General features: G+C 36.7%; 1 protein-coding gene across 3 annotated transcripts in view; it reads left to right on the top strand.

Annotated features, from left to right (window-relative positions):
• Positions 1-26,288, top strand: part of TMCO3 (transmembrane and coiled-coil domains 3) — an 84,386-nt gene that overhangs the window by 45,005 nt on the left and 13,093 nt on the right. For 2 of the 3 annotated variants that reach the window (XM_069094071.1, XM_069094072.1), the window contains exons 7-10: positions 4,587-4,773; positions 6,935-7,052; positions 16,080-16,275; positions 24,567-24,717. In XM_069094071.1, coding sequence (XP_068950172.1) covers positions 4,587-4,773; positions 6,935-7,052; positions 16,080-16,275; positions 24,567-24,717 — 652 coding nt within the window. The remainder of the gene's footprint in view (positions 1-4,586; positions 4,774-6,934; positions 7,053-16,079; positions 16,276-24,566; positions 24,718-26,288) is intronic. The other variant, XR_011169435.1, reaches the window with a different exon arrangement.

The raw sequence follows: 26,288 nt of genomic DNA, 5'->3' as shown, positions 1-26,288 counted from the left end.
ATTTTAACTAGATGGTCTTGAGGCTCTTTGGTTTCATTGAAGCGACATGAACTGGGGCAGCCAGGTGGTGCAGTGATTAAGAGCGCCATCCTGGAGTTGGGAGACCCGGGATCGGTTCTGGCCTCAGATGCTTAACACCCACACAAAATAACTGGCCATGTAACCTTGGGCAAGTTACTTAACCCCAATTGCCCTCCAAAAAGGCAAAAAAAAAAAAGTGACATAAACTTTAAAGAATTGAAAAGTACTGCTTTTAAATCTTTAAAATACTCAAAATCAATATTATATATTCAGCTTTTCTGTATGTTCTCATCATATGTACTTTTTCCATGGTTTTTTTTTTCATTTTGAGTTAGCTTCATAGCCATATCTACTTAATGAAAGATACCACATCTGCCTCCTCAGGGTTAGTGAAAAACAGTGGGCAAAAAGTCAGGATACCCAATTATGACAGCTATAAGAGGCATTTATTATGTGTTTGTTGAACTAAACTAACTGTGCATCCTTACAAAGTTTCTGATTCCATTTGTATCATTTCACCTTTTGTTTTCATATCATTTCACTTTTGTTTTATACCCTCAACTCCGGTTCCCATATTGCCACAAAAGTGCTTACTGCCACCTTGTGGCCATTCACTGTTTTAGGAATCTCTTAGTCTGTTAGTGAAATAGTGTTTAATAATTAGATAAGGTATCTTCTCACAGTTTACTTTTAAATTGGAAAAGACAAGGATTTATTTTTTTAAAAGAATTTTTTAGTAATTTAAAATCATTTTAAAATTTTCTCTTTTTTCTTTTTAATTCATTTACTATTAGTTTACAACATTCCGTTCCACAAGTTTTTGAGTTCTACATTTTCTCCCCCTGCTTATGGCAGCCTGCAATCCAATATAGGTTCTACATATACCTTCACATTAAACGTTAGTCAAGTTGTAAAGAAGAATTATAACCAATGGAATGAACCACGAGAAAGAAGAAACAAAACCAAAAAGAGAGAAAGTAGTTTGCTTTGATCTGCATTCAGACTCTGATTCTTTCTCTGGATGTGGATAGCCTTTTCCATCATGAGTCCTTGGGATGTATCTTATAACCCTGCATTGCTGAGGGGAGCCCAGGCTATCAAAGTCAGTCATCACAAATACAATATGTCTGTAATCGTATGCAGTGTTTTCCTGGTTCTGCTCCCCTCACTCAGCATCGGTTTACATAAGTCTCTTCAGGTTATTATGAAGTCCATCTGCTCCTCATTTCTTATAGCACAATAGTATTCCATTGCATTTATATACCACACTTTTGTTGCCATTCCCCAATTGATGGGGATCCCCTTGATTTCCAATTCTTTGCCACTACAAAAAGAGCTGCTATAGATATTTTTGTACATACGGGTCCTTTTCCCACTTGTATGATCTTTTTGGGATACAACCCTAGAAGTGGTATTGATGGGTCAAAGGGTATGTACTTACTTATAGCCCTTTGGACATAGTTCCAAATTGCTCTCCAGAATGGTTGAATCAGTTCACAACTCCACCAACAATGCATTAGTGTTGCAGTTTTCCCACATCTTCTCCAGCATTTATCATTTTCCTGTTTTGTCATGTTAGCCAATCTGACCGGTAAGATAACGTACCCTAAGAGTTCTTTTGATTTGCATTTCTCTGATCAATAGTGATTTAGAGTGCACACCTCTTTCTCCTCCCCCTCTCTGTCTCCTCTGCTCTGCTGGCCGCTCTTCAGCTTTGCCCCTCGCCCCCTGATAATGTACTCCTGTGCCAAGTTCATCTCTACCCCTGCCCTTGTGAGGAGAAGCTCTCAACTGCTGAATAGACTGCTCTCTGCAATGGTACTAAGCAGCCAGAGTTTTGGACAGATGAGAACCTCAGCGTTTTGGCTGAGGTCCCTTGACCTCTCTTGTCCCCAGATGTGGATTCCAAACTAATGCGATCTCAAGGGACATTGACACAGCAACCAAGTTTATGGGGACTGGGGCTGCCACTGTGGGGGTGGCTGGCTCTGGAGCTGGGATTGGGACTGTGTTTGGAAGTCTCATCATGGGTTATGCCAGGAACCCCTCCCTGAAGCAGCTGCTTTTTTTCTACGCCATCCTGGGCTTTGCCCTGTTTGAGGCCATGGGGCTCTTTTGCCTGATGGTGGCCTTCCTCATCCTCTTCGCCATGTGATGGAGCTATTTCTATCCCCCTACATTTCTGAATGTTCCTCTTCATCCTCCTTGTCCTTCCATGACTCTTCCAGCCTGTGTATACTTCCACCTCCATCTTACCAGGCAGCCCTGAGGAAAGCCATGAGCTCAGGGTTTGAAAGAGGGAAGACAAATAAGTACTATATTAATAAGCTGTTAAAAATAGTGATTTAGAGCATTTTTTCATATGCTTATAGATAACTTTAATTTCTTTCTCTAAAAACTGCCTGTTCATAATCCTTTGACCATTTAAAATTTTCTTTTTTAAAAAATTCCCCTATTCTGAAATAATCTTTTCTTTGAGCTCCTTTAGCAATTAAGATCATAGTTTTAGAACTTGAAGGGACTAAAGAAGCAATATGATCCAAACCTCCTGTCCAAATCCAGGGAAGTTAAATAATTTGCATGAGATCACAGAGGTAATAAGTGTTAGAGGCAGGATTTGAACCCAAGTCTCACTATACCATGATGCCTCCTTGTTATCAGTATCTCTCCTAACTTAGTGTCACTTATTTGGCAAATACATCACATCTCTTATAGGGTAGATTGAAATCACATATCTAGTGGACTAGATTAGAAGGCCCTCGTGGGTAGGGCCTAAGATTTATATACTGCGTCATATCTTTGCCAGGATCACAGGCATAGAACGTGTTTCAACAAACATTTCTTTTCTTCTAGTTCTCTAATCAAAATAATAGTACAATTGTGAGCAACCCCTTAAAGTGTGTTGTGAACTTTCAAGTTAAAATTAGCCTTTAAAAGCAAAATAGAAAAGTTTTTCACTTCGTGTTCTCTTGTAGAATTAATATAAAATTACTATTTTGGAATTTCTTGAGTCCATGATTTCTTTGGTGAGTATTTAAGTGAAAAGATGTATAACCAAGAGTTACTCTTGGTCACGCTCTGTTCTAGTGAGATCACATACACTCATCATCAGTACAGATCCTACCCCTTTGTGATTTCTGTTCACAAATTTCCATAAGTTCACCCTGGCAAATCTTGATGCACCGGAGGCCTTATTTTAATGTTTTGAAGTTATCAGCATAACTTATCTTCTTAAGAGAGTTCTATAGGGTGCTGAGAGGCTAATTAAGTTATCCATCATCACACAGCCAGGGCGTATCTGAGGCTGGACTGTACCCACTGCCTTTGCACATGCAGGATTTCACTGGTAAAATGCTGTTGTCTGATTATGTCTCTTGTTGTAGTGCTCCGTGATGTGCAGTCACATAACATGACAGAGAATAGTAGTGTTAGGGGTGTGACATGACTGCACATCATGGAGCCCCAAGACAGAGTCTGAGCTGCCTCAAGCACTGTCCACAGCCAGTGTGTGTCACAAGTAGAACTCAAACTCTGCTCTTTATTCAGGACACAGCACTGCCCCTCATAGATCTCTGTCACTGTGTGAGGTATGTTATACACATCATTATGTTAAAGGCATCATATGTTAAATGCTCAGTATGAACAAGCTATAGCACACTACAAATGAAGAATTATCTAGGAGCAACATGAAGAAACGTGTGCCTGTGAAATAACGGTGGATCAGTCACAAAGTAGAAGCAGGGACTGACTCACTGATGGACAACCTCTATGCTCCATCCACGAGACACTGGGAGAAGGAAAATCCTGAGGGATTGACAGTTGCGCGAGACTCTCACGGGCTGGGTGGCCGTGAATGGGGTAGCTGTCTGCATTAGTGGAGGGAGTATCCACATTGATGAGATCACAGTTTCATCAAAACATTTCTGTGGATATATTTGGAAGGGAGAGTTCCCAACTGAACCAGTGCTCCTTGAGGACAGAAACCACATTCTTATCTACCTCTAGTAGACTGTTATTTAAAGGCAGGAGCAGTGACGTTGTTTATCTTTGTATCTCCAAGAACATGTTTTGTAGGGGGCCCTTAATGAATGCTTGTTGAAGTCTCGTATTTCCTAGAGTGCTCAGGACAGTGCTGATACCACTTTATTCTTGTTTAGCGCTTGAAGCTTTGCAAAGCGCTGTGACATTCATTCTTTCATTTGATGTACAAAACAACCCTACAAGGTAGAACAGGATGCCCATGTTACAGATGAGAAACCTGAGGCTGAGTTTAGGCGACTAGTGAAAGCTTACCCAGCCAGCGTGTGGCAAAACCAGGGCTTGAACTAGGGCTCCTCCTTTGCAAATTCTCTGCTTTTTTTTTCACTTCACTATATTGTCTCTGGTCATAGTAGGCACATATTCAATTGTTTGTTGCTAACTGGGGAAGTTTGGCTGATATGTTCAGTGCATAGTTTAAATGTGCAATCCAGTTTTATTTGTGTGTGTGTGTAGCATCTCAGGCTTTGGAAAGGAGATATCCTATTAAGTTATTAAAATATTTAAATAAATTTGTTCTCTTTAAGGTATGGAAGATCTCCTTGCAAGGCTCATGCTATATGACATTCCTAATGATTTCATTTGGCTTATTGTGGGGACACTTTTTACAAATCAGACCAACACAAAGTGTTTTTATTTCTACTTGTTTATCCTTATCAAGCACACCCTTGGTGTCCAGGTTCCTTGTTGGTAGTACTCGAGGTGATAAAGAAGGTAGGTGACATACTGTTACATGAATTTCTTCAATTACATATAGTGAATTTTATTTTATAAATTAATGATTAAGTCAAATGATAAAAGCATTGAGACCATTGTCTTCTTCTTAGGTTCTGACTAACAAACTTTTTGGTAGTATTACTAATAGAATTAAGCTCCTTTATAGGAGCTTATTATATTCATCTAATTCTGATTTACTACTGTCTTTGAAAAATGCAGCCCCATAAATTTACACAGTTTGTAGTCCTGAAAAGAAGAGTTTTTAAAAAATGAGTATGCAGTACAAATGATTTATGTTGCTGGCACTGCTACTGTTGATGCTTATTATTCTTTTGTGATAGAAAAACTGATAAAAATGCTGTTTATCCTAAAGTATTTCTAAAAACTATTTCCGGGACATGGTTGGTGGATTTTTGTATAAGTTTTAAGTTTTAAACTTTAAGATAAGTTTTAGGGGCATATACTAAGGAGATAGAAAACTATGACAGAATCAAACATGTAAAATGTATCCAAATTTTAGCCAGGGTGTTTAAGGACCCTGGATTTTAATTTTGCATTTTAAATCCTGTAAAATCTCTTAAAAGGATTACCAGACTTAGCATGGAATAACCCTGCTGTGGTGGATCACTTGTTCAAAGGCTTGGCTAGATACATCTGAGATGAGTTAGACTGGGTGGATGTCACGTGGGGAGGTGCTGAATTTGGAGTCAGACACCTGGGTTTGGATATGAGTTTTGTCACTTGACAGCTTCTGTGCCCTACCTTTCTATTCTTTTGCTCTGTCTTCTGTGAAATGGGTGGGCTAGATGACTCTTAAGTCTCCTTCCACCCTGAATATATTATCTTTTCTTTTAATCAAGATCAGTATTAAGAACTAAACCTTAAGTGAGATTTTTTTTAGTTGATAGTGTACTACGTATAAAAAAATAGTGGTTGCATTTTGGTACAGATGACAGGACTCGTTTTAGGAATGTAGTCATCATATATACATAATCTCTTGTAAAATATGTATTAAATTTTTGCAGAGGGGTGGCTAGGTGGCGCAATGAACAGAGCATTGACCCTGAAGTCAGGAGAACCTGAGTTCAAATTCAGCCTCAGATGTTTAACATTCACTAGCCATGTGACCTTGGACAAGTCACTTAACCACAATTGCCCTCCAAAAAAAAAAGGACAAAAAACCATTTTTGCAGAAAAATATCACAACTACTCTGATATTTTTTGGAAGTACATTTAGATGGTGTGTTTGATTAATAGTTTCAAGTAAGGCTGTCAGATTCTTTGGTTCAATATTGGGTACTACTGCCAATATTTTGCAAATTATTAAATTCATAAAATTTAAGTATGTGAAATAGAAGCTGCCCCTTGTGAATTCGGGGCCCCTCATTTAGGTGCTTCAGAAGTGACTCAGCAGTCACTGCTCATATTTATAAACCAGAATAATTCTGGTCACGCAGTGTAATAAGAAGTAGATACAGAAACCCAGCCAGCTCATGATTCTTTCCTGAAAGTGCTTAGCAAATATAAAGAAATTCCTCTCTTCTTTCCCTTGGTCATATACTTTGACCAGCATTTCACTGTTATTTCTGAACCACTCACCTTCACATCTACTTTCTTTTTGACACACTTAGTTTGTGCTTTATGTTAATTGTGCAAGCAGTGACAGTTTTGTAATAGGGGAATTGCTATTGTTGGCGAGAAGAGCTTGGTCAGAGGTTTAGACTGAATTGGGGAATAGAGATATATAGATCAGGCTGTTTTGACTAGCTTGAAGAACAAAATATGAATTAAGAAAGAAAGCTGCTTATCTACCTTTCTTGGCATTGAATGAAAATTTATTTGCCATTGATTCAAATGCAAAAATATCCTCAGCAATGTTACTTAACTTATAAACAGGTAATGTTGTAGGCATGTAAATGATATAAGCAACTTTATTCTAAGAACCCTTATTAAAATCTTATCTGAGATATATTTACTATTTTACCTTGAAAAAATAAATTTTAAAATCTTAATTGTTTTTATATGACCAAAAAAGAAAAACCTTTTAGTAACTAGTCTAAAGTTTCTGGCAAAGTCAGCATGACAGTATTTATATGTGTAAGATATTTTATGCTGCTTTAAACCTGTATTTTTAATACCATTCTTTATTTTCAAACAGGTGATATTGACTACAGCAGTGTGCTTCTTGGCATGCTGGTAACACAAGATGTACAGCTTGGATTATTCATAGCTATTATGCCAACCCTTATACAAGCAGGAGCTAATACATATTCCAGGTTAAATTTTGTTATGCTTCCTCTCTTCATTTATTATTTTAAGATTGTTTATTCATAAAATATTTCTGAAAATGAAAATCTTTTCAAGGTATAGTTGTCTGTATCTCCTTTCATGTTTTAGCTTATGATTTTTACAATTCCATCCTTCTATTTCTCAGTAAAAATAAATCCCCAAACTTTAGGGTTTCTTTTTCTTTGGGGGTTGGTTAGAATTCATGTAGAAGGAGAAAAAAAAGAATTCGTGTAGAAGGTGTAGAAAATGAAAAGCCAGATGACAGAAGGAAGTACCCCCAGAAGATTTTGTTATAGTGGTTCCTTTTAAAAAGGAAACATGACATTTGGTATAGTGATGAACTTGAACCTATATTCACATCTAGTCTTAATGGCTTTGGCAACCCTGGGCTAGTGACTTTGGGCCCCAGGCAACTCCCTAGGATTTATCTAATCTGAGAGTTCTCTTCAGCAGACTAGATTAAGTCACAGATACATTTAAAGAGTCTTACTGTTGTTCTACAACATATGGGTATTACATATAATAATAATATAAATAGGGGTAGCTAGGTGGCAAAGTGAATAGAGCACCGGCCCTGGAGTCAGGAGGACCTGAGTTCAAATTTGACCTCAGACACGTAACAAAAAAACTAGCCGTGTGACCTTGGGAAAGTCCTTAACCCCAACTGCCCTCCAGGAAGCCAAAAAATAAAAATAAAAAAAACCCAATAATATAAATGATTAAAAGACAAATTTAATGATTTAGGCAGCACTGTCAGTTTAAAATATTAGTATATGTGCTATGATTCCTTTTGGTTGGATGACTTTTTTGGTTTGACTTCTTTGGACGAGAGGAGGGGACTCTAAATTTCATTAATGTGGGAAACTGTGTGTTGTTAACTTCTCTGTAATTTATAGTCTTAGAGGTCTGTCTAGTGCCCTGGAAGTTTAAGTGACATATCTATGATCACACAGCCAGTACATGCCTGGATAGTACTTTAATGCCAAGGGTGGGCAACCAGCCGCCTTATTCATGATGCCTCACTGCCATTGGAAGTGTGACTATGACATAATAGAACTGATTTCCTAAAAAAAAACATACAAGAAATTTACACATTCACAGTGGTCAAATCAGGAATCCCTTATTAAATGCTTAGCAGGCAAACTGTAAATGTGGCAGGCACTGTGCTAAGTACTGGGAATTTAAAGAGACAGACAGGAGTTCACAATGTAAGAGACTAGACAACATGCAAACAACTATGTACAAGCAAGACATATACAAACAGGATAAGTTAGAGATAATCTCAGAAGAGAGGCCTGAAGATTAAAGGGAACCAGGAGAGGCTTCTTGCAGAAGATGAGACTTGAAGGAAGCCAGGGGAGTCAGAAGAGGGAGAGGAGAGAGAGAATTCCAGGCAGGGATGATAGCTAGTGAAAAGACTCAGAATCCAGAGAAAGTGACTTGTTTGGGGAACATCAGGAGGCTTGGGTTGTCAGGTTTCAGAGTCCCCGGAGGGGAGTGAGGTACAAGAAGACTCAAAAGGTGGAGAGAACCCTTTATGAAGGGCTTCAAGCCAAACAGATGATTTTTTTGTTTGATCTTGGAGGTGATAAAAAGCCATTAGAGCAGGGGCCTTGAGGCCACATTTGATTCCTCACCATGGCTCTGGAATTTTTTGCGAAGAGGGGTAATATGGCCTATGCTTTAGAAAGATCGTTTTTCTAGCTGAATGGAAGATGGACTAGAGTAGGGAGAGACTTGAAGGAGGGACAGTAATCAGCACATTACTTCAGTAACCTAGGCGTGAAATGAGGGCCTGTACTTAGGTAGTGGCAACATCAAAAAAGAAAAGGGTATGTACAAAAGATATTGTAAAGGTAAAATTGGTAGGACTTGGCAGCAGATTGTTATATGAAAGGTGAGAGAGAACCTGCAAAGGACAACTGAAACAGACCAAGGCCTCCAGTCCAGTTCTCAGAGCCATAGGTGGTCCTGTCCCCACATCCAGCTTAGTACGTGGTGCCCATGTTACAGGGGAGCAAGACCTTCCCCCATCCCTGCATGCCATTGAAAACTGCCCAAGCGTGCTAGGTTTAAAGATGTCACCCATCCCAGCTGCCACTGTGACTTTTAATAGCAGCAGGTTCCTAGCACCTCTTACACAGATGCCTCCGTCTTAGGTGATGCTGCAAAGTATGTAACATACATTTATAGTTTACTGACTCAGCAGAAGCTGATACTTAAAATCTTTTTGGTGCTTTGGGAATTACTTTCACTTATTTTTTAATTATCAGTTTTATTACTTGATAGCTTCCTGCTCTGACCTAAAATGATATTACCACTGACTGATCATCCAGTTTACTCACAAGATTTGTTTCTGAGTAACCTTTGGCTCTTTCTAAACACCCTTAAAAGAGAAATAACTTTTTCCCCCCATTTTTCAAATGCTTTATTAACTTCTGGTTTACATCGTTCATTTCCGCCAGATTTTGAGTTACAAATTTTCTCCCCGTTTTTCCCCCACCCACCGCCCCAAAATAGTAGTCCCATAGGATATCCCCTCCTCCAATCTGCTCTCTCCCATATCTTCTCCCATACCGCTTTCAACTTTTCCAGTAGGGCATGGTGGATCTCTATGCCCCAGTGACTGTATATCTTATTTCCCAATTACATGTAAAATAGTATTAATAATTATGTATATATATATTTAAACATTTGATTTTAAAACTTTGAATTAAAGATTCATTCCCTTCCTCCCTTGTCACCCACCCTCACTGGGAAGATAAGCAGTTCAGTATAGATTGTACATGTGTAGCTAATGCAAAACAATAACATAGTAGATACATTGTAAAAGACTGACTATATTTCCCTCCCTCCCATCCCACCTCCCACTTATTCTATTTCTCTACTTTGATCCTGTCCCTTTTCAAAAGTTAGTGCTTCCAACTTCCCTTCCCTGCTCCCCCCCCCAGCCTGCCCTCCCTTCCATCATCCCCGCTCTGATCCCCTTCCCCCCTACTTTCCTGTAGGGTGAGATACCCTATTTAGTGTGTATTTCATTCCTTCCCCAAGCCAAATTCAATGAGAATAAGGTTGACCCATTCCCTTTTGCCTTCCAATTCTTCCCCTCCATTGTAACCCTTTTCCCTTGCCTCTTCTTTATGAGATAGTTTACCCCATTCTGTCTCTCCCCATCTCCTCTCATTATATTCCTCTCTCCCCTCTTAATTTCACCTTTTAAATATCATCCCTTCCTGTTAAATTGGTCCTGTGGCCCTCTATATATACCTGTAAACATATATATATTTCTATTCCCTTCAACTATTTTCATACTGACAAAAGTTTCATCAGTTCCAATTATTGTTTTTCCATGTAGAATGTAAATAGTTCAACTTTGATAAGTTCCTTATGATGTCTTTTCCCTGTTTACCTTCACATGCTTCTCTTGCTTCTTGTATCTGAATGTGAAATTTTCTGTTCAACTGGTTTTTTCGTTAAGAATGCTTGAAAGTCCTCTATTCCACTGAATGACCATATTTTCCATAATTTCCATATTTCTAGCTCCTTTGACCTCCAGAATATCATATTCCAACCCCTTCAATCCCTCAGTGTAGAAGCTGCCAGATCCTGTGTTATCCTGATTGTGTTTCCACAATATTCAAATTGTTTCTTCCTGGCTGCTTGTAATATTCTCTCCTTATTCTGGGAATTCCAGAACCTGCTATAATATTTCTAGGAGTTTTCTTTTTGGGATCTTTTTCAGGAGGTGATCGGTAGGTAGATTCTTTCAACCTCTATTTTGCCCTCTGGTTCTAAAACATCAGGGCAGTTTTCTTTGAGAACTTCCTGGAGGATGATTTCTAGGTTCTTTCTTTGATCATGGCTTTCAGGTAGTCCAGTAATTTTAAAATTATCTCTCCTGGATCTATTTTCCAGGTCAGTGGTTTTTCCCATGAGATATTTCACATTGCCTTCTATTTCTTCATTTGTCTGGATCTGTTTAACAGCATCTTGATTTCTCATAGAGTCATTAGCTTCCATTTGCTCCAATCTAATTCTGAAGCAATGATTCTCCTCATTGAGGTTTTGAGATTCTTTTTCCATCTGGCAAATTTGGCTTTTTAAGGCATTCTTCTCCTCATTGCCTTTTTGAGCCTCTTTTGCCATTTGAGTTAGTCTATTTTTTAAGGTGTTATTTTCCTCAGTCAGGCTGTTGACTCTCATTTCATAATTTTCTTGCATTGTTCTCATTTCTCTTTCCAATTTTTCCTCCACTTTTCTTATCTGCTTCTTAAGGTCTTCTATGGCCTGTAACCAGCTCGTATTTTCCTTTGAAGCTTTTGGTGCAGGAGTTCTGACTTCACTGTCTTCCTCCTGTTTCATGCTTTGCTCCTTTTTGTCCCCCAAATAGGAGTCTAATGTTGGATTCTTCTGTTTGCTTTGCTTCCTTTGCCTGGTCATGCTGCCACTCAATTACTTGACTTTTGGGCTTTTTGCCACAGTAGGACTCTGCCACCAGACAGGGGAGCTTTCGTCCCAAACGCTGGGGTTTTCTCAGCTGCCGGAGGTATTAGATGGGTGCCCTCTCTGAGGCCTCCACACGCTCTGGCAAGCCGGACACACACCCCAGTACCTCCACCCTAGACTGCAATCCAGATCCAAGAAGGTTAAAGCAACAGTGATTACCCCTCAGACTGTTGCTTGGTCCCCCTACACTCTGCAGGCCAGGAGCTGAAGCTGCCACTTGGCGGTGGTTGGTTGTACTGGTGTCTCAGCGGCTTCTCACCCTGGGGACAAAAGCCACGCACTCCCACTTACTGGTCCCAAAGTCCATACTGCACTGGCCTTTCACCTTGTCCTTCACATCTATGTGTTGATAAATCTGGAAATGGCCACAGCTGCTGCTGATCTGGAGTCCCTCTGGCTGAGGGCTGGTCAGGCCTGCCCTGGGGCTAAAGCCTCAGCGTGGGGCTGGGCTTGCCTCCCAGAGCGCTGTGCTGGATTCCTGCCGGCCTGCCGGGCTGTTTTCAGCGGGAGGTTAGCTTCTCTGTGTCATTTTGTGGGTTCTGCAGCTCCAAAGTTTATTTAGAGTCCCCTTTTTACATGGATTGGGGAGGTGGAAGCCAGAGCCGCTCGGAGGCAGTGCTTCTACTCCACCATCTTGGCTCCGCCCCCAGAAGAGAAATGTCTCTTACAAAGAGACTTCTTGCAGAGTCACCTCCACCTGCCCTGTGTCTCTGTGTGTGCCTATCTTGCATGCATTCGTCTTGGAGGACAGAGATTGCTTTTTACCTCTCTTTTTATTCCAAGCACTTAACATAAGGGCTTGGCACACAGCAAGCGTGACAGGCTCTTAATACAGTTCCAAATGAAGAGTTCCCAAAAGTTTTCAACAGTGGTAACGTCATTCAAGTACGTCTGTTATAATTGTTTTGAAAGGCTCATTACTAATTTGTTTAAATTCAACAACATTGCGGTATAGGAAGTAATTTCAGCTTGACTAGTAACCAAGGAATATAAAATGGTTCTCCAAACATGGCTGAAAAAAAACCTAACATTTGAGACCTACACATTTTAATTCAAAATTCCTCTACTTTTTTAAATTTTCCTGCTTTAAAATGATACTTACACTGTGCGAAGTTCTAGCATCCTTTGCATATATTTATCTCTAAAATATATTGACTAGCAAATTTTGTTTTATGAAAATAGCGGGCACACTCTCAGCCTGACTTTTTATTTTTTTGTATACCTACATTAAAGACCTATTCTAGTAGTTCATCATGGCCAGTGAGACCTGGGGTTCCCAAGGGTTTTGCTAGTAGAACATAAGCTCTGGAAGATTCTATCCAGCTGGTAAGGCTTCAAGTATGGTCCTAGAGAGTGACTGTTTCTCTGTTGTCTGAGGACCAGGCAGGCTAAATTCTGAGAGCTTCTTTATCAGATTGGCTACTGGGCATGCTTCATTTTTTTCTTTGAAAGCTATGGGTATATAAGTTATTGAGGAATCACGATCTTTTGTCAGTGGAGGCATGTCTACATTAATGAAATTACTTATTCTTGACATATTGATATATTTTTTGTACAGTTTAATTTTACATGGAAAGGGAGAATATAAGTTTTTGTGCAGATTTTCTTTAATTTTAATCAAGAGAATTAATAGAGAAGAGCTTATTTTAGTAATATTTTAAGTGCGTAGTATAGACCAAGCACATACTCGCCCTCTGTGTGTGTGTGTGTGTGTACATATATAATCAATCTACAAACATGTGTTCATTGGTATATCTGTGTATATGTACGGACACCTTTCAAATATAAACTGGTTAATGAAAATTTGACTAAACTGTGTATTTTAGTTTCTAAAAATGTAGAATCATTTGTATATGTACTCCATGTTTTGAAGTATCCTGAATATGCTCTGATTTGTCACTTGACTTACAAGACCACACTTGGGATCATAGATTAAGAGCTGGAAGTTACATCAGAGATCATTTAGTCCAACTCCCTAATTTTTATAGATGAGGAAGCAAAGGTTTAAATTAGTTAAGTGGCTTGTCCGAAAGTGGCTTACTCACAGGAGTAGGTAATAGAGATGGTCCTTTGTTTATGAACTAGGAGGTAGTTAACCTTCCATTAAGACTTGTGGAACACAAATATTCTTCTAGTTATAATTTTCTTTTCATAATCCTTAAATCCAAAAAAAGCTTTTGTTGTCTGGCATTTTACCAGCCACTTGTAGGAACTGGTATTTCTGATTCTCCCAGTGCAGAATTTCAATCTGGTATTAGGTATTTAGATCATTAAAATCCAACTTCAGTGTCAATACACTTTGAAAGAGATGCAATAATTCATGAATTTTAAAGATGTCTGACTTTAAACAGAATAAATTTGTAGGAAAAAAATTGCATAAATTTCATATGAGGAGACAGCAGAGAATTTTAGAAATACATGAGACATGACAGGAATTTCAGAAGTGAAGTTTGAGTAGGAATTATGAATCTTAATCTTTTAGAGATGAAGGGGAATGAGAAATCCAACCCCTGATTTTACAGATTGAAAATCTGAGTTCCACAAAAGCACCAAGTAACATAGCTGTGGATAGAGCCTGGGTCTCCTAGACTTTCAGTCCTGTGCTTTCCCCATTATAGCATGGAACTCTTAACTTAAGGGCAAGTTCTGAAAGAGTGGAGCAGCCAAGAAGCAGATTAACTCTTCAATTATCTAATATGCTTGATGACTTATAGTATGGATAACTAAAGTTTTTCACTCGTAGGTTGAAATGAAACTGCCTTTTTCAGATTTCAGTAGTTATATTTATTGACTTCTGAGTTAAATGCTTTTTTTGTTTCTAGAAATTGAACATTTGCAGTGAACAGAGCACCAACTCTGGAGTTGGAAGGACCTGTGTTCAAATCCGTAACTTAACACTTACTAGCCGTGTGACCTTGGGCAAGTCACTTAACCTCAATTGCCCTGCCTTCCCCCCTCCAAATAGCAAAAAAAGAAAAAAAGAGATTGAGCATTTGACTCACCATAGATCTTCAATTTAATAATCAGACTTATCACTAATAAAGTCAGTACCCTGAAGTATATAATGGTACAAATTAATGATTGTTTCTGTTGATTTCATGTAATCAGATTAAACCTACAGAATAAAATTAATATTTCCCCAAAGTTTCTTAAGCAGAAAACAGATAAAGTTGGCAATTTAAAAAAATACTCTGAAGTGTAATTTTAAAACTTATGGGGTAAAATGCATTTAAGTTTCAGATAGCCAGCTTTTACCATAGATCTTTGGATGTAAATAATTCCAGATTTTCCACCCTGGAGTGTAGGGTTTACTGGGGTTCATGTAGTTTTGAAGGTGAAGGTTAAATAACTTTACTAGTTAGAAGAACCATGACTATAGAGACGAAGTTAGAAACTCAAACTGAACATCTGTATCACTTTTGCTAGTATAATGAACTTAGAGGCAGAATCACATTTAAACTCTGCTGTAAGTAAGAAGCTAACAGCATTTAGAAGTTCCTGGGAGATGTCAGGTAAATAGATTAGAATTTTTAATATTTGCTCATTTCCTTTCCTCCCATTGACTTCCCTCTGTCATCCATCCTCGGTTCCATTCTTACTTCCTGTGTTGTATGGTCCTTGCCTCAGGTGCACTCTGATCTCCTGTACTACTGCTTCTAGCTATTTGCATTTCCAGCACTGCTGCTTTAAGCCTGACTGCACAAAAATCACTATCCTAATATCCCGTGGTGACCTACTGATATGATATGAAACTCTATAGCCAGAACTGGGGGCTAAGTGCTCCTTCACTCAATATATGCAAGATAACAAAAGCTTTTTAACTATAATTACTAACTGTAAAGTTTACCTTTCTTAGGTTATTGGGATAGTAATAAAAACTGCTTAGAAACTTTCATACCCCTATACCCTTTGGGAGATTAGACAAAGTAAAACAGTATTCTCAATGTGTTTGGATTAATAATGATGTGAAATTCGCTGGAAAATAAAAGAAATCTTTTTCTGATTGAAAAAGAGGATAAAAGAATAGGCTCTTAGAAGTTTAATTAGCTGCTTTGTTGCTATGATACCTTTAATTGTGTAACTCTGGGATATAAGTCAAACCTTGTTATGTGTACAAGCTCTTTGAAAGTATATTAATTATTTTCTTGAATACGAATTTTGTTATATAAAATATTGCTTTAATAAAACCAAACAAACAAGTAATAGGGTTTGTATTTGAAAATCTTTTCAACACACAGGCTTTTGGTCCTAACAATGTGTAGTTTATGAACTTGATATCCTATATCTGATACAAATGACAATATAAAATGTAAAGTTAAGACTTTGGGACAAAGGTTCCTGCATGATTTTGTGGATTTCATTTCAGAATTTCAAAGTATATATGTTAATCTGGTATTTAATTTGAAATAACATATTAAAAGAAAAAAATTGGAAGCTGTCAGTAGAAATGGGAGGAACAAGGTAGAATTAAAGTAGAATAACATTTTTTCTTTTTTGTTTCCCTCCAGCATTTTCCTGGAAATACTGAGAATACTGATACTGGTTGGTCAAATCCTCGTTTCTCTGGTTACTGTTTTTCTTATATGTCTTGTTATAAAGACTTATCTTATAGGCCCATATTATCGAAAACTGCATGTGGAGAGCAAAGGAAATAAAGAAATCCTTGTTTTAGGAATATCAGCCTTCATCTTTCTAATGTTAACGGTAATTTTCACATGATAAAATATTTTTTTATGTATTTGAGAAGATTTATATTCTGCTTAAAGAAAAATGTTACATTATGGTTGTTTATTAAAGGATCTTAAGCACTTCTATAACTCTTAAATATTATCATATTGGTCCAGATTTAGGCCATTTCCTGAGAAGGACAACTCCTTGAAAGTTTAAAATAAATTGGTGGTGGGTGGGGCACATAGAATGAAAAATAATACTTCAATCAGGGTTTCTACAAACAAGATTTTAGGGAGAACATGGGAGCAGTATATTCTGTATTTGGACCAATGTGGTTATTGTTATTGAATTATTTACATTAAATCACTTCTTGAATACAGATTATTTTTAGTGTCTGTTGGTGATCTGTAGAATAAAATAGCTCAGTGGACAAATCTCCAAAAATCCTGTGAGTTTACTTTTAAATGATTTGCTAAAATTTTGTTTTTTAAACTGACATTTTAAAAGCTCTACTGAGAAATTAGAGTCACATTAGCTCTAATTTTAAATCTGCCCTTTCCTCGTCTCAGACATCTCATTTCAGACAGTTTCACATTTGAAATAAAAGTTCAGTGGTACAAAAGCAGTTTTACAATGCCAACTTTTGGATAAAGTACAGTCATTTGAGAGAAGATTTGAATTTTTAAAAGTAATAAATATGCCATTTCTCCAGGCAATAAAAAAGCTCCTTTTATGTTAATATAGAAGCACAGTGGCATTTTTATTGGGATAAGAAGAGTGCAATGAAATAAAGGAAGCGGCACTCTGTGGAATCCCGCTTTATACAGCTCCTCTCTAACAGAAAACATTCCCGCTACGGACTGATCATATGGTTAATGGCATTGGACCTTACATTATCTTTAATATAAGAACGGTGAATAACCAGAAATAGAGAGCTCATTGTTAAAACACAAGATGTTCAGAGATAAATGGGGTTTTTAATGTTTTGTTAAAGGACATAGATTTTATGAGATTTTAAGGACGTCATTATCATGAAGGGAAACGAAGGCAATTTAATTTTTTTACTTTGACAATGTGACCTAATTTAGCAGCTTCCTTATTATTATTAAAAGAGAGAGACAAAATTAATGAGTAATTAAAAACCAAACTCTCATATCATATAAGTCAGGATAATTTTGTACTAAAAAGTAGAAGTATAATTCATTGTTAAATTGCTAAAAGTAGATTCCTTCAACTTTCTTAATAAGATTCTTTTTGATAAGCTCAGTAATCAACTTTTATTAAATGATGAACACCTCACTTCTTTTGTGAAAAGAAAGTATTTCTGTACAAATTATTTGGGCTTTTTTGAACATTTTATAAATGTGTTAAATAAGTTTTCACTGCACTCTTCAAAAGAGTCTCATCATAACTTTTAACTGTCTTAGACTTTGTATAAATGTTGAGATTTAAAGGTAAAACTTTTGTAATCACTACAGTTTTTTGTCTATTCCTGAACTAGCTAACTTGAAAACATAAACATTTGAAAATAGAAAAACATGTCCTTTTAAAGATTTTAACAGGCTTTATTCTAAATGTACCGAAATCTGCACATCGTAGCCCCACTTTAAAGACTGGAGCAGCAAAGTAGCACAGTGGATTAGAGCCCAGGCCTGGAGTTGGGACCTAAATTCACAATCTGGTCTCGGACACTTACTCGCTGTGTGACCCTGGGCAAGTCACTTTATCCTGTTTGCCTCACTTTCCTCATCTGTAAAATGATCTGGAAAAGGAAATGACAAACCACTCCAGTGCCTTTGCCAAGTAGGATGTGACTGAACAAAAAGAAGTTAAAAACTAGCCAACAGAAAAGGCAATTTCAGTCTTGTAATGTAATGCTACTTTTCTCTCTAAAGTATGAGAGGATAGTTCTCTGAATAGAATTCTGTAATATAGTTTAGGAAGGAATAACTTAGTGAAGATCTCACATATTTTAATTCTTCAAGGAATTTATGCACTCATATGTTTTGCCTGTGGTTTTGCCTTCTCTAAAATGGAGGTGATTCTATATCTTTTTTATTTGTTATATAAATTCAGATGATAATTTTCAACTCAACAATGAGTGGAAACATTACAGCCATTTATGTATATGAAAAAAGCACTGATGTCAAGGAATTAAAATACCAGTGGCAATTTACAGATAGTATATCATCAATTCAATAAATATCAAATACCTAAACTGTCTACTGTGTGTAGAACCTGAAGAGGTTACAGTCTAAGTAAATAAGACATGCACAGGACATAAGACTGCATATATCAGGGCATACAGCATGGGCAAAAAATACAGTGGAAAGTGGAGAGATCAGTGTGAACCAAAGTAATTGAGAAATACTTTATTTAAGGGTAAAGACTTGAGTAGAGAGCCTTGAAGAATGGACAGCATTTTCCTAGTCAAGAATGGAAAAAGAAGTCAGTAACAGTAATGTGCTGCAGCTGCCTCTTACTAGTTTGTGAGAACTAGTTATTAAATTTTCATCCTGAGCATTTACATCTCAGAAATTGGCAAGTGCCACAAATCAGGACTTGATTTCTTGCTTTGTTGATTGTTCGGGGCAGTAGGTTCCCTACCCCTGGCTGACTTAGGAAATTCTAGGTGGAGAAAATATTAATAATACAGGTTAAACTTAAAAATGCGTACGAGTGTTTTGTTTTTCCCCTTCCCCTCAGAGAGCTTGTTGTTCACCATTTATTGGCATGGCCCTGGTGCTGTGGTGGGGTGGAGGGGAATGATCAAATTTGTCATGGCAGGAGAGAATGTACAACATGTGAGGAAGAGTTATAAGACCAGCTTGACTGAAGCGTAAGGGACCTGTTGGGAAGTAGTGGGAAGTGAAGTTATGTACGTAATATGGAGCTTTTGACTGCTAGGATTCAGAATTTAGATTTGATCCAAAAAGCATTGGGGATCCATTTGGGGAGGGAATAGTAATGGAATATAAAGTACAGTCAGAGTTCAGTTAATAGAGTATAACAATGATCAAAGTTTGAGGTAACAAGGACTAGAATGGCAGGAAGAGACTAGACAGAAAGACTAGACGGGACAGAGTAACTGGTTGAATATAGAAGAGAGAAGAGTTGAGAAGGAATTAGGCTAAGTAGGATGTCAGAAGAAGGATTCCATTGATAGAAATCAGTTTCTTGGAGAAATCAGAGTATTGAGTTTTGTCTAATTTTGCTGTAACGTTCCAAGGAAATATGAGATAATAGTGACCAGCATTTTTATAGTTAACTCTGTTATTAACTTTACCATTTGCAGAGCTCTAAGTGATATTGTATCTGATTCATAATATTAGTCTTCAATTACTTTGGCTTTTTAAAACAAAATCTTATTGAAAGTGTCGCTACTGACCCTGTAGATAATTTTTTAATTATTCACATTAGACAATAAAAGAATATTTTGCTAATATGTGTATTTCCTTTGCTTTTATTAATTCTCACAGTCACTTTATTTTTTTTAATAGTAACTTTAAAGGTTTTCAAAGTATTTTTCACTTTTTATCCTCACAGTAACCCTGTGTGGTGGTAGGGCCTTAAAGGTATCATCATCCTCATTTTATAGTTGAAGAAGCTGAAGACCTACGGTCATATGGTTAATAAGCACAGTGCCTGGCACATAGGAAATGCTTGATAAGTGGTTCTTGACTAGTAAATGTCAGGTAGGATTTATACTGAGGTTTCTTGATTCTAAGTCCAGAAATCTTTCCACAGGACTATTTGTTTTTTCTAGTACTTGTAAATGTTTCTTACTTTGTGTCTTGTGCTAATTTTTGTTTCTATTCCAAAGTCTTCCTAAATTAGCTATCACTGTTATTCAAAACAGGCATTCAAGTAGCATCTATTAAAAATCTGTTCTCTGGCAGGTAACCAATGTACTAAGTATTGGGGATACAATGAGAGACAGTCTCTGTTCTCCAGGAGGTCACAGACCAACATGGCAGCAAAATGCAAAAACTACATATGTATTAGAATAATTAGAATAAATGGGAGATAAACAACAGAGGAAAGCCATTAGTATTACAGGAGATCATGAAAGGCTACTTGGGGAAGGTGGTACTTTAGCTGAGACTTGAAAGAAGCAGGGAAGCCAAGAAGTGACAGTGAGGAGGGAGAGAACTCCAGGTACAGATGATGGCTAGTGAAAAGTCTCAGAATCAGGTGATGCAGTGTCTTGTTTGAAGGAACAGCAAGGAGACCAAGGTCTCAGGATTTCAGAGGACTTGGAGGGGGGAGTAAGGTATAAGAAGACTGGAAAGATAGGAAGGGGCCAGATTATAGAGAGTTTTATAAATCATAGTATTTTCTGTTTTGTCCTGAAGGCAATAGAGAAGCACTGGAGTTTATTTGAAAATGGAGGGCATTGGGAGTGGAGTTGTATGTGACTTGGTCGCTGCTGTCCTTGAGGAAGATCAGTTTGACAGCTGAGTGGAGGATGGACTAAAGTAGGGAGATATTTAAAGCAGAGAAACCAACCAAAAGACTGATGCTATAGTCTAGGCATGAGGTGATCTGGGCATGCACGAGGGTGGTGACCATGTTGAAGGAGAGAAGAGTGTCTGTGAAAAATGTTGTAAAGCACTTGACAGCTGATTGAACATAGAAAATGAGAGAGAGTTGAGGATGATGCCTGGCTTGTGAGCCTGGGATTGGGGGATTGTGGTACTCTTCAACCATAATAAAGAAGTTAAGGTGGAGGGAGGGATTGGAAACAAGAGTAATGAATTTAGTTTTGGATATGTGGAGCTAGATATCTATGAGACATCTATTTAGAGGTGTACTAATTAAGCTGCTCAAAAAGCATGACTGGAGGTTTCATTTCAAAACTTACTTTGAACTAATTATTTTTGCTTTCTAGTATTCTGCCTCACATTTCATTTTTCTGGATTTGCCATGTTGTAAAAGCTATCTTCTTAAGTATTTTGTTAATCTTTAAAATAAACATAGTTTTTATTTTGAAAAATTAGAAAAAATAAATTTTAAAACACAAATAAAAAGTAGGGAGTTTCTTTACTAGATCCATACACCAGTGAAATCACAGATCTAAACAATTAACCACAAAAAAGCCACTATTGGGTGTTTTTCAAAACCCCAGTTTTCAGAATTCTATTTTTAATTCCTTCCCAGTCAAATGTAAGCCTCCTAGAGGGCAGTGACTATTTTTTTTTTTTGTATTTGTGTCCCTATTATCTAGTATAGTATCAGACACAGAGTAGGGGATTCCTGACTCATTCTTCCTGTCCTGTTTAAGTTCTTTGTCAAAGCTTGTTGATACCCTGTCATTTTAACTTTAGTAATCCCTGTACGTATCAAAATATGAGCCTTGCTATTTTCATTTTTCATCAGGGCAGTTGAATGATTATCTATTCCTGAATGTTTTTCTCTTTGAAGTACATTTAATAAAACTGTCTTTTCTCAACTTCTTTCTCCTTTCATAATCTTTCTTGAATAGACCAAAAGCATTTCATTGTTGACTCTGTAGGTGATGCATAGAATTAAGTTCTTCTCACTTCACTGACTTATTTTCACCTATGTTTATGTTTTTTTATTTGATCATACTATATCTTACCTGCTATCCCTTAGTTGCGTAGTCCCTTACTGATCTACATGATCTGTCTAGATTAAGTATGCTTTTTTTGTTCAGTTTAAAACTAGCCTGCCTCAAACTACAACTGTTATCAAAATAACCAATCTTTTTACAACACCTGCCACTTTCTGTTGACTTTTATAATGCTTTATGTCTTACCAAGACTGTATTGTATTTTACTATATATATTCAAGCTATTTAGAACTCGCTTTTTTTTTTTCTTTTGGGTTCTTGATTCAGTAAGAAGTACCAGGCTTCTTTTTAGTACTATAGAAAAAATTAGATAAACTAAAGATAATTGTCATTGATCTTTGATAGTTTGGGAGTACTGGGGAAGGACTTGGGGGATAGGGAGATCCAGCTTGCCCAGGGTCATTTAGCTAGAATGTAAGATTTGTGACTCCAACGCCCTTTATCCACTATATCCTGTATGAGAATTACAATAGTCTTAAATACAGTTTGAAATTTTTCTAAGCAGTTCTTATTCTGTTTTGAATTTAATTTTTCACTAATGATCTTTAGAACTACAATGGACCTTAGAAATCACCTAGTCCAAACCTCTCGTTTTTACAGACGAGAAAATTTTGAGCCCACAGAGGTAAAGTGACTTGATATAGTTGATTAGTGGTGGAACCAACCCTTGAAATCAGGTATTCTGGGGCACCTAGATGGCACAGTAGATAGAGTACCAACCCTGGAGTCAGAAGGACCTGAGTTCAAATCTGGCTGTGTGACCCTGGTCAAGTTACTTAACCCTAAATTGCCTTGTGAGAAAAAAGAAATCAGGTCTATTATACAATGTAACTCCTCTTCTGTCAAACTATTTGAAGTGTTTTTTAAAGTTAAACTTTAAAATTATTTTTATTTTTAATATCTTATATATTTAAATACTCAGTTCTAAACGGACATTTGCTTTTATAGATATTTTTAATGTAATTGTAAGGAATTATCAAAGAAGTTAACTTCACTTTAAAAAATCATTATGTTTTGCGTTGCATTTATCATACCATATCAGAAGCTTAACTTTATACTGGCCCATTCTGGCAGTTCAGCAGTGAAACTCCTTACCACACAGTGACCTGATTTTCTGACATCCAAAGCCAGTAGATTTACATGTAATCAAAAGGGAAAGGGACAGTAACTGAACTTGTCCTCTTGTTGGTATAGAGAACTCTCAGAATGAGGAAGTTACCTCTCAGTGCAGGTTAATCTTGTGTGAACCTTCTAAGTCTTTGAGCTGCCTAGAGTGCTGAGAGGTTGAGTGACCTGCCCAGAGTCACCCAGTCAGTGTGTGCTAAAGGGTAGATGTGAATTCAAGTTTTCTGGGCAGTAAGACCAGTGATCTTCCATACCATGCTAAGTGAGATACAGAGAGATATTTAGGTTATATTATTTTACTCTCTTCATAGAATCTTAGTCACTCTTATTTTGTATAGTCAATTTTTTTGTTTTTAACTCATTCAAAAGTAGATACTTCCAAAATATAATTTCTCATTGTCTCTTGCTGTTGACTATCTAAAACATATTTAGCATTATGTAAAAATGTTGTTGGTCATAGCTGCTTTCTTAATAAAAGCGGTTATGGGAAAAGAAAGTCACTTTGAATTATACATTTTCTTGATTCCAAAACTTTAATTTTGAGGTGAGAAAAAGGGCCAAAAACATTTCAGATGTATTCAGAAAAGTATTTCTCAGTATTCACAAATGAATAATAAATGAATATGAATAATATTTCACTTATTTTAAGGGCACTTACAGTTTTATTTTTAATCAAGTTTTATTTCATTATCCTCCTAGATTTTCAGTACTTAAGTGAAAAATACTTCATTTGAAAAAAGTAATTTATTGGAGAGAGAAATGTCAGTACATGTGTGCCTTAAACTTAGTTTTCTTTACTCTGGGTGATAATAAAGCCTGCATTCAGGCATCATAATTTTCACCTATGCATAGTTTGCATGAAAGATTACTGAGAATAAGCAGTGACTTCACCATGTTGAAATTAAAACATGTACTCTGTAACCTCTAAGAAAGAAATTTAATAGTTGAAGTTATAGCTTACTAAACTACAAGTCGCCAGGAAACAGTCGTGTAATGCAATAGTGCAATCAAAGCATTATTTTAGAAGGGAAAGTAATTTTACTGTGAACTTGACACATAGATATGGAACAATCAAAAGAACAAATAGATTGTGTTGGCCTGCCTTCCTGATTGGATTTGACCTGTGTAGTTAAAGAGGTAGGTTGTTTTTACAACTAGTGAAATACGGATTAAGATAATTGTGAAAAAAAACTCCATTTTGGTATGGGGTAATGTTTTTCACCATACATTGGCTGTTAGATATCTGGTAATATATAATTTTTCATTTTTTCTTTTTTTTAATCGATAAGATGGCAATTAAATAGAGAGGGTGCTTTTTTACATGAAGTACTTTAAGATCTAGACATTCTTTAAGGAAATCATAGTTATTAAGTGATACATCTTACATTCTTAAAGAAAACTATTTTGTTCTGTAAGGTTATTAATACTATTAATCCTAACATTTTATAGATATTTCACTATTGAAATTTTTGTGTAAAACATTTATATTCAGTCAAAAATGAATATTTCTATCTGTAATTATAATTTGGAATAAAAACTCAGAATAAAGGACTACCATATTGTACACTTCAAGAGTAAACTTTAAGCTTCCAATCTTCCTTGACAGATTACAGAGCTTCTTGATGTTTCAATGGAATTGGGGTGCTTTTTGGCTGGAGCATTGATTTCTTCTCAAGGTCATATGGTTACTGAAGAAATTATGTCCTATGTTGAACCTATACGGGACTTTTTGGCCATCATTTTCTTTGCATCTATAGGTAACTTATTGTCATCATAAGAATCTAATTTCATTTATTAAACAATCTTTATTTTTCTGGCACTTAAAACCTATGTGTTTTTTGGACCCCAGTCCATTACACCAAAGACCTAAATATAAATTGGAGGGTAAAAGGGGAGGGATCCCTCAAAAATTGAGTCTGGCTCATGCCTCAACACATGGAAACCCAGGAAATGTCAGCATCAGACTTGTTCTGCTTTCCAAAAGGGAAGAATGCTCTTTTCTCCTACAAGCACTCAGATTAATGAGATATTTGAATATAGGAAAGATTTTTATTAAACCTAACAGAAAAGCAAAATAGGATTATATCTGCTACCCTCAGCAGTCAAGGAAAACATTCTTGCCTTCCTGAAGAGCCTAAGTAGTCCTCTTTCTGCTTGTGGCTGCCACCTAACCACAGAATTGAACAGGCCACATGGACTCACAGTGGTAGGCAGTAAAGGTCTTGGTTACTTCTCTGTGCTAGTTCTCTGCTGCATGTTTCTCTCTCACTAGCCCAAGTAAAATCTGAAAGTTTGTGGCTCTGTTGCAGGCTGGCCCTTGATTCTTTGTGCTCAAGCTTCTCTCTAGGGAATATAGAGGTACACAAACTTTTTTCCATGTCCTGAGTGCAGTTTGGTGTATCTGTCTCATTGCAGTCCTTTGGGAACAGATCCCTTCTTGCATATGTACCTTAGAACTTTCCTCTGCTGGATGAATCAGTAGGCAGGGATTTACCTGTGTCCCCTTTATGTTCTCTCTCCAGTTCAAAATTTGTAGACCCTCTAATTGTAGACATAAATAAGATCTTCCCCTTACCATAGTAGACTATCCAACATACATGTCATACCTACATTCTCTAGAATGTAATTATTTAAATTTTTGGTACATATATACCTTATTTTTCTATCAGGGTGAAAAGTTTTATAAAAATGGAACTTAATCAGAGAAACTTAGTTTTGGTTGCTGTATATCAAAAATGTCTTTGTGACACTTTCCATTCTATTTAAAACATTTTTTCTCCTAAGCTCAAGAAAAGTATAACTTAAGAAAATTTTGCTTGTCATTTGCTTGTCATCTCTTGATCTCAACATCAGTAATAATAAGTAAATTGTAAGCACTGCATGGTTACAAAGAATCCTAGTCTCTAGCAACTTTCTCCGGAGACAGATTATTATAGATTTATGTGATTTGGTGATCTTTAATGATGTGCAGCAATTGAAAGTAGTGCCCATAAGATATTTTGTGGACAACTTTGTATATCTAAGTAAGGTTTTAAATACCTTTACCTGCTTTTCAGGAGTAATTTTATACCTAGTAATAGAGGCACTGTCTTCCTTTTTGGTGTGGAAATGAGTTGTAAGGACTCAGTACATTAACAATAAAAGAAACTTAATGTCTAAGGGAAAGTTGTGGATCAAGTATAAATTATAGTGTTGTAAATAAGAGGCTTTACCCATCTTAAATGTTGACTATTTAAAGAGCTAAATATCCATCAATATTCAACATTTTGAAATCTAGATATTTGAGTTTTTTATCTGTGAATTGGATTTTTAAATGTGAACTGGAATA

The sequence above is a fragment of the Petaurus breviceps genome, unplaced genomic scaffold, assembly GCF_028583685.1.
Source record: "Petaurus breviceps papuanus isolate PSGF00001 unplaced genomic scaffold, PetGlider_PUasm1.0 214, whole genome shotgun sequence".
Taxonomy (NCBI): domain Eukaryota; kingdom Metazoa; phylum Chordata; class Mammalia; order Diprotodontia; family Petauridae; genus Petaurus; species Petaurus breviceps.
This window is presented reverse-complemented; position numbering and strand designations above follow the sequence as displayed.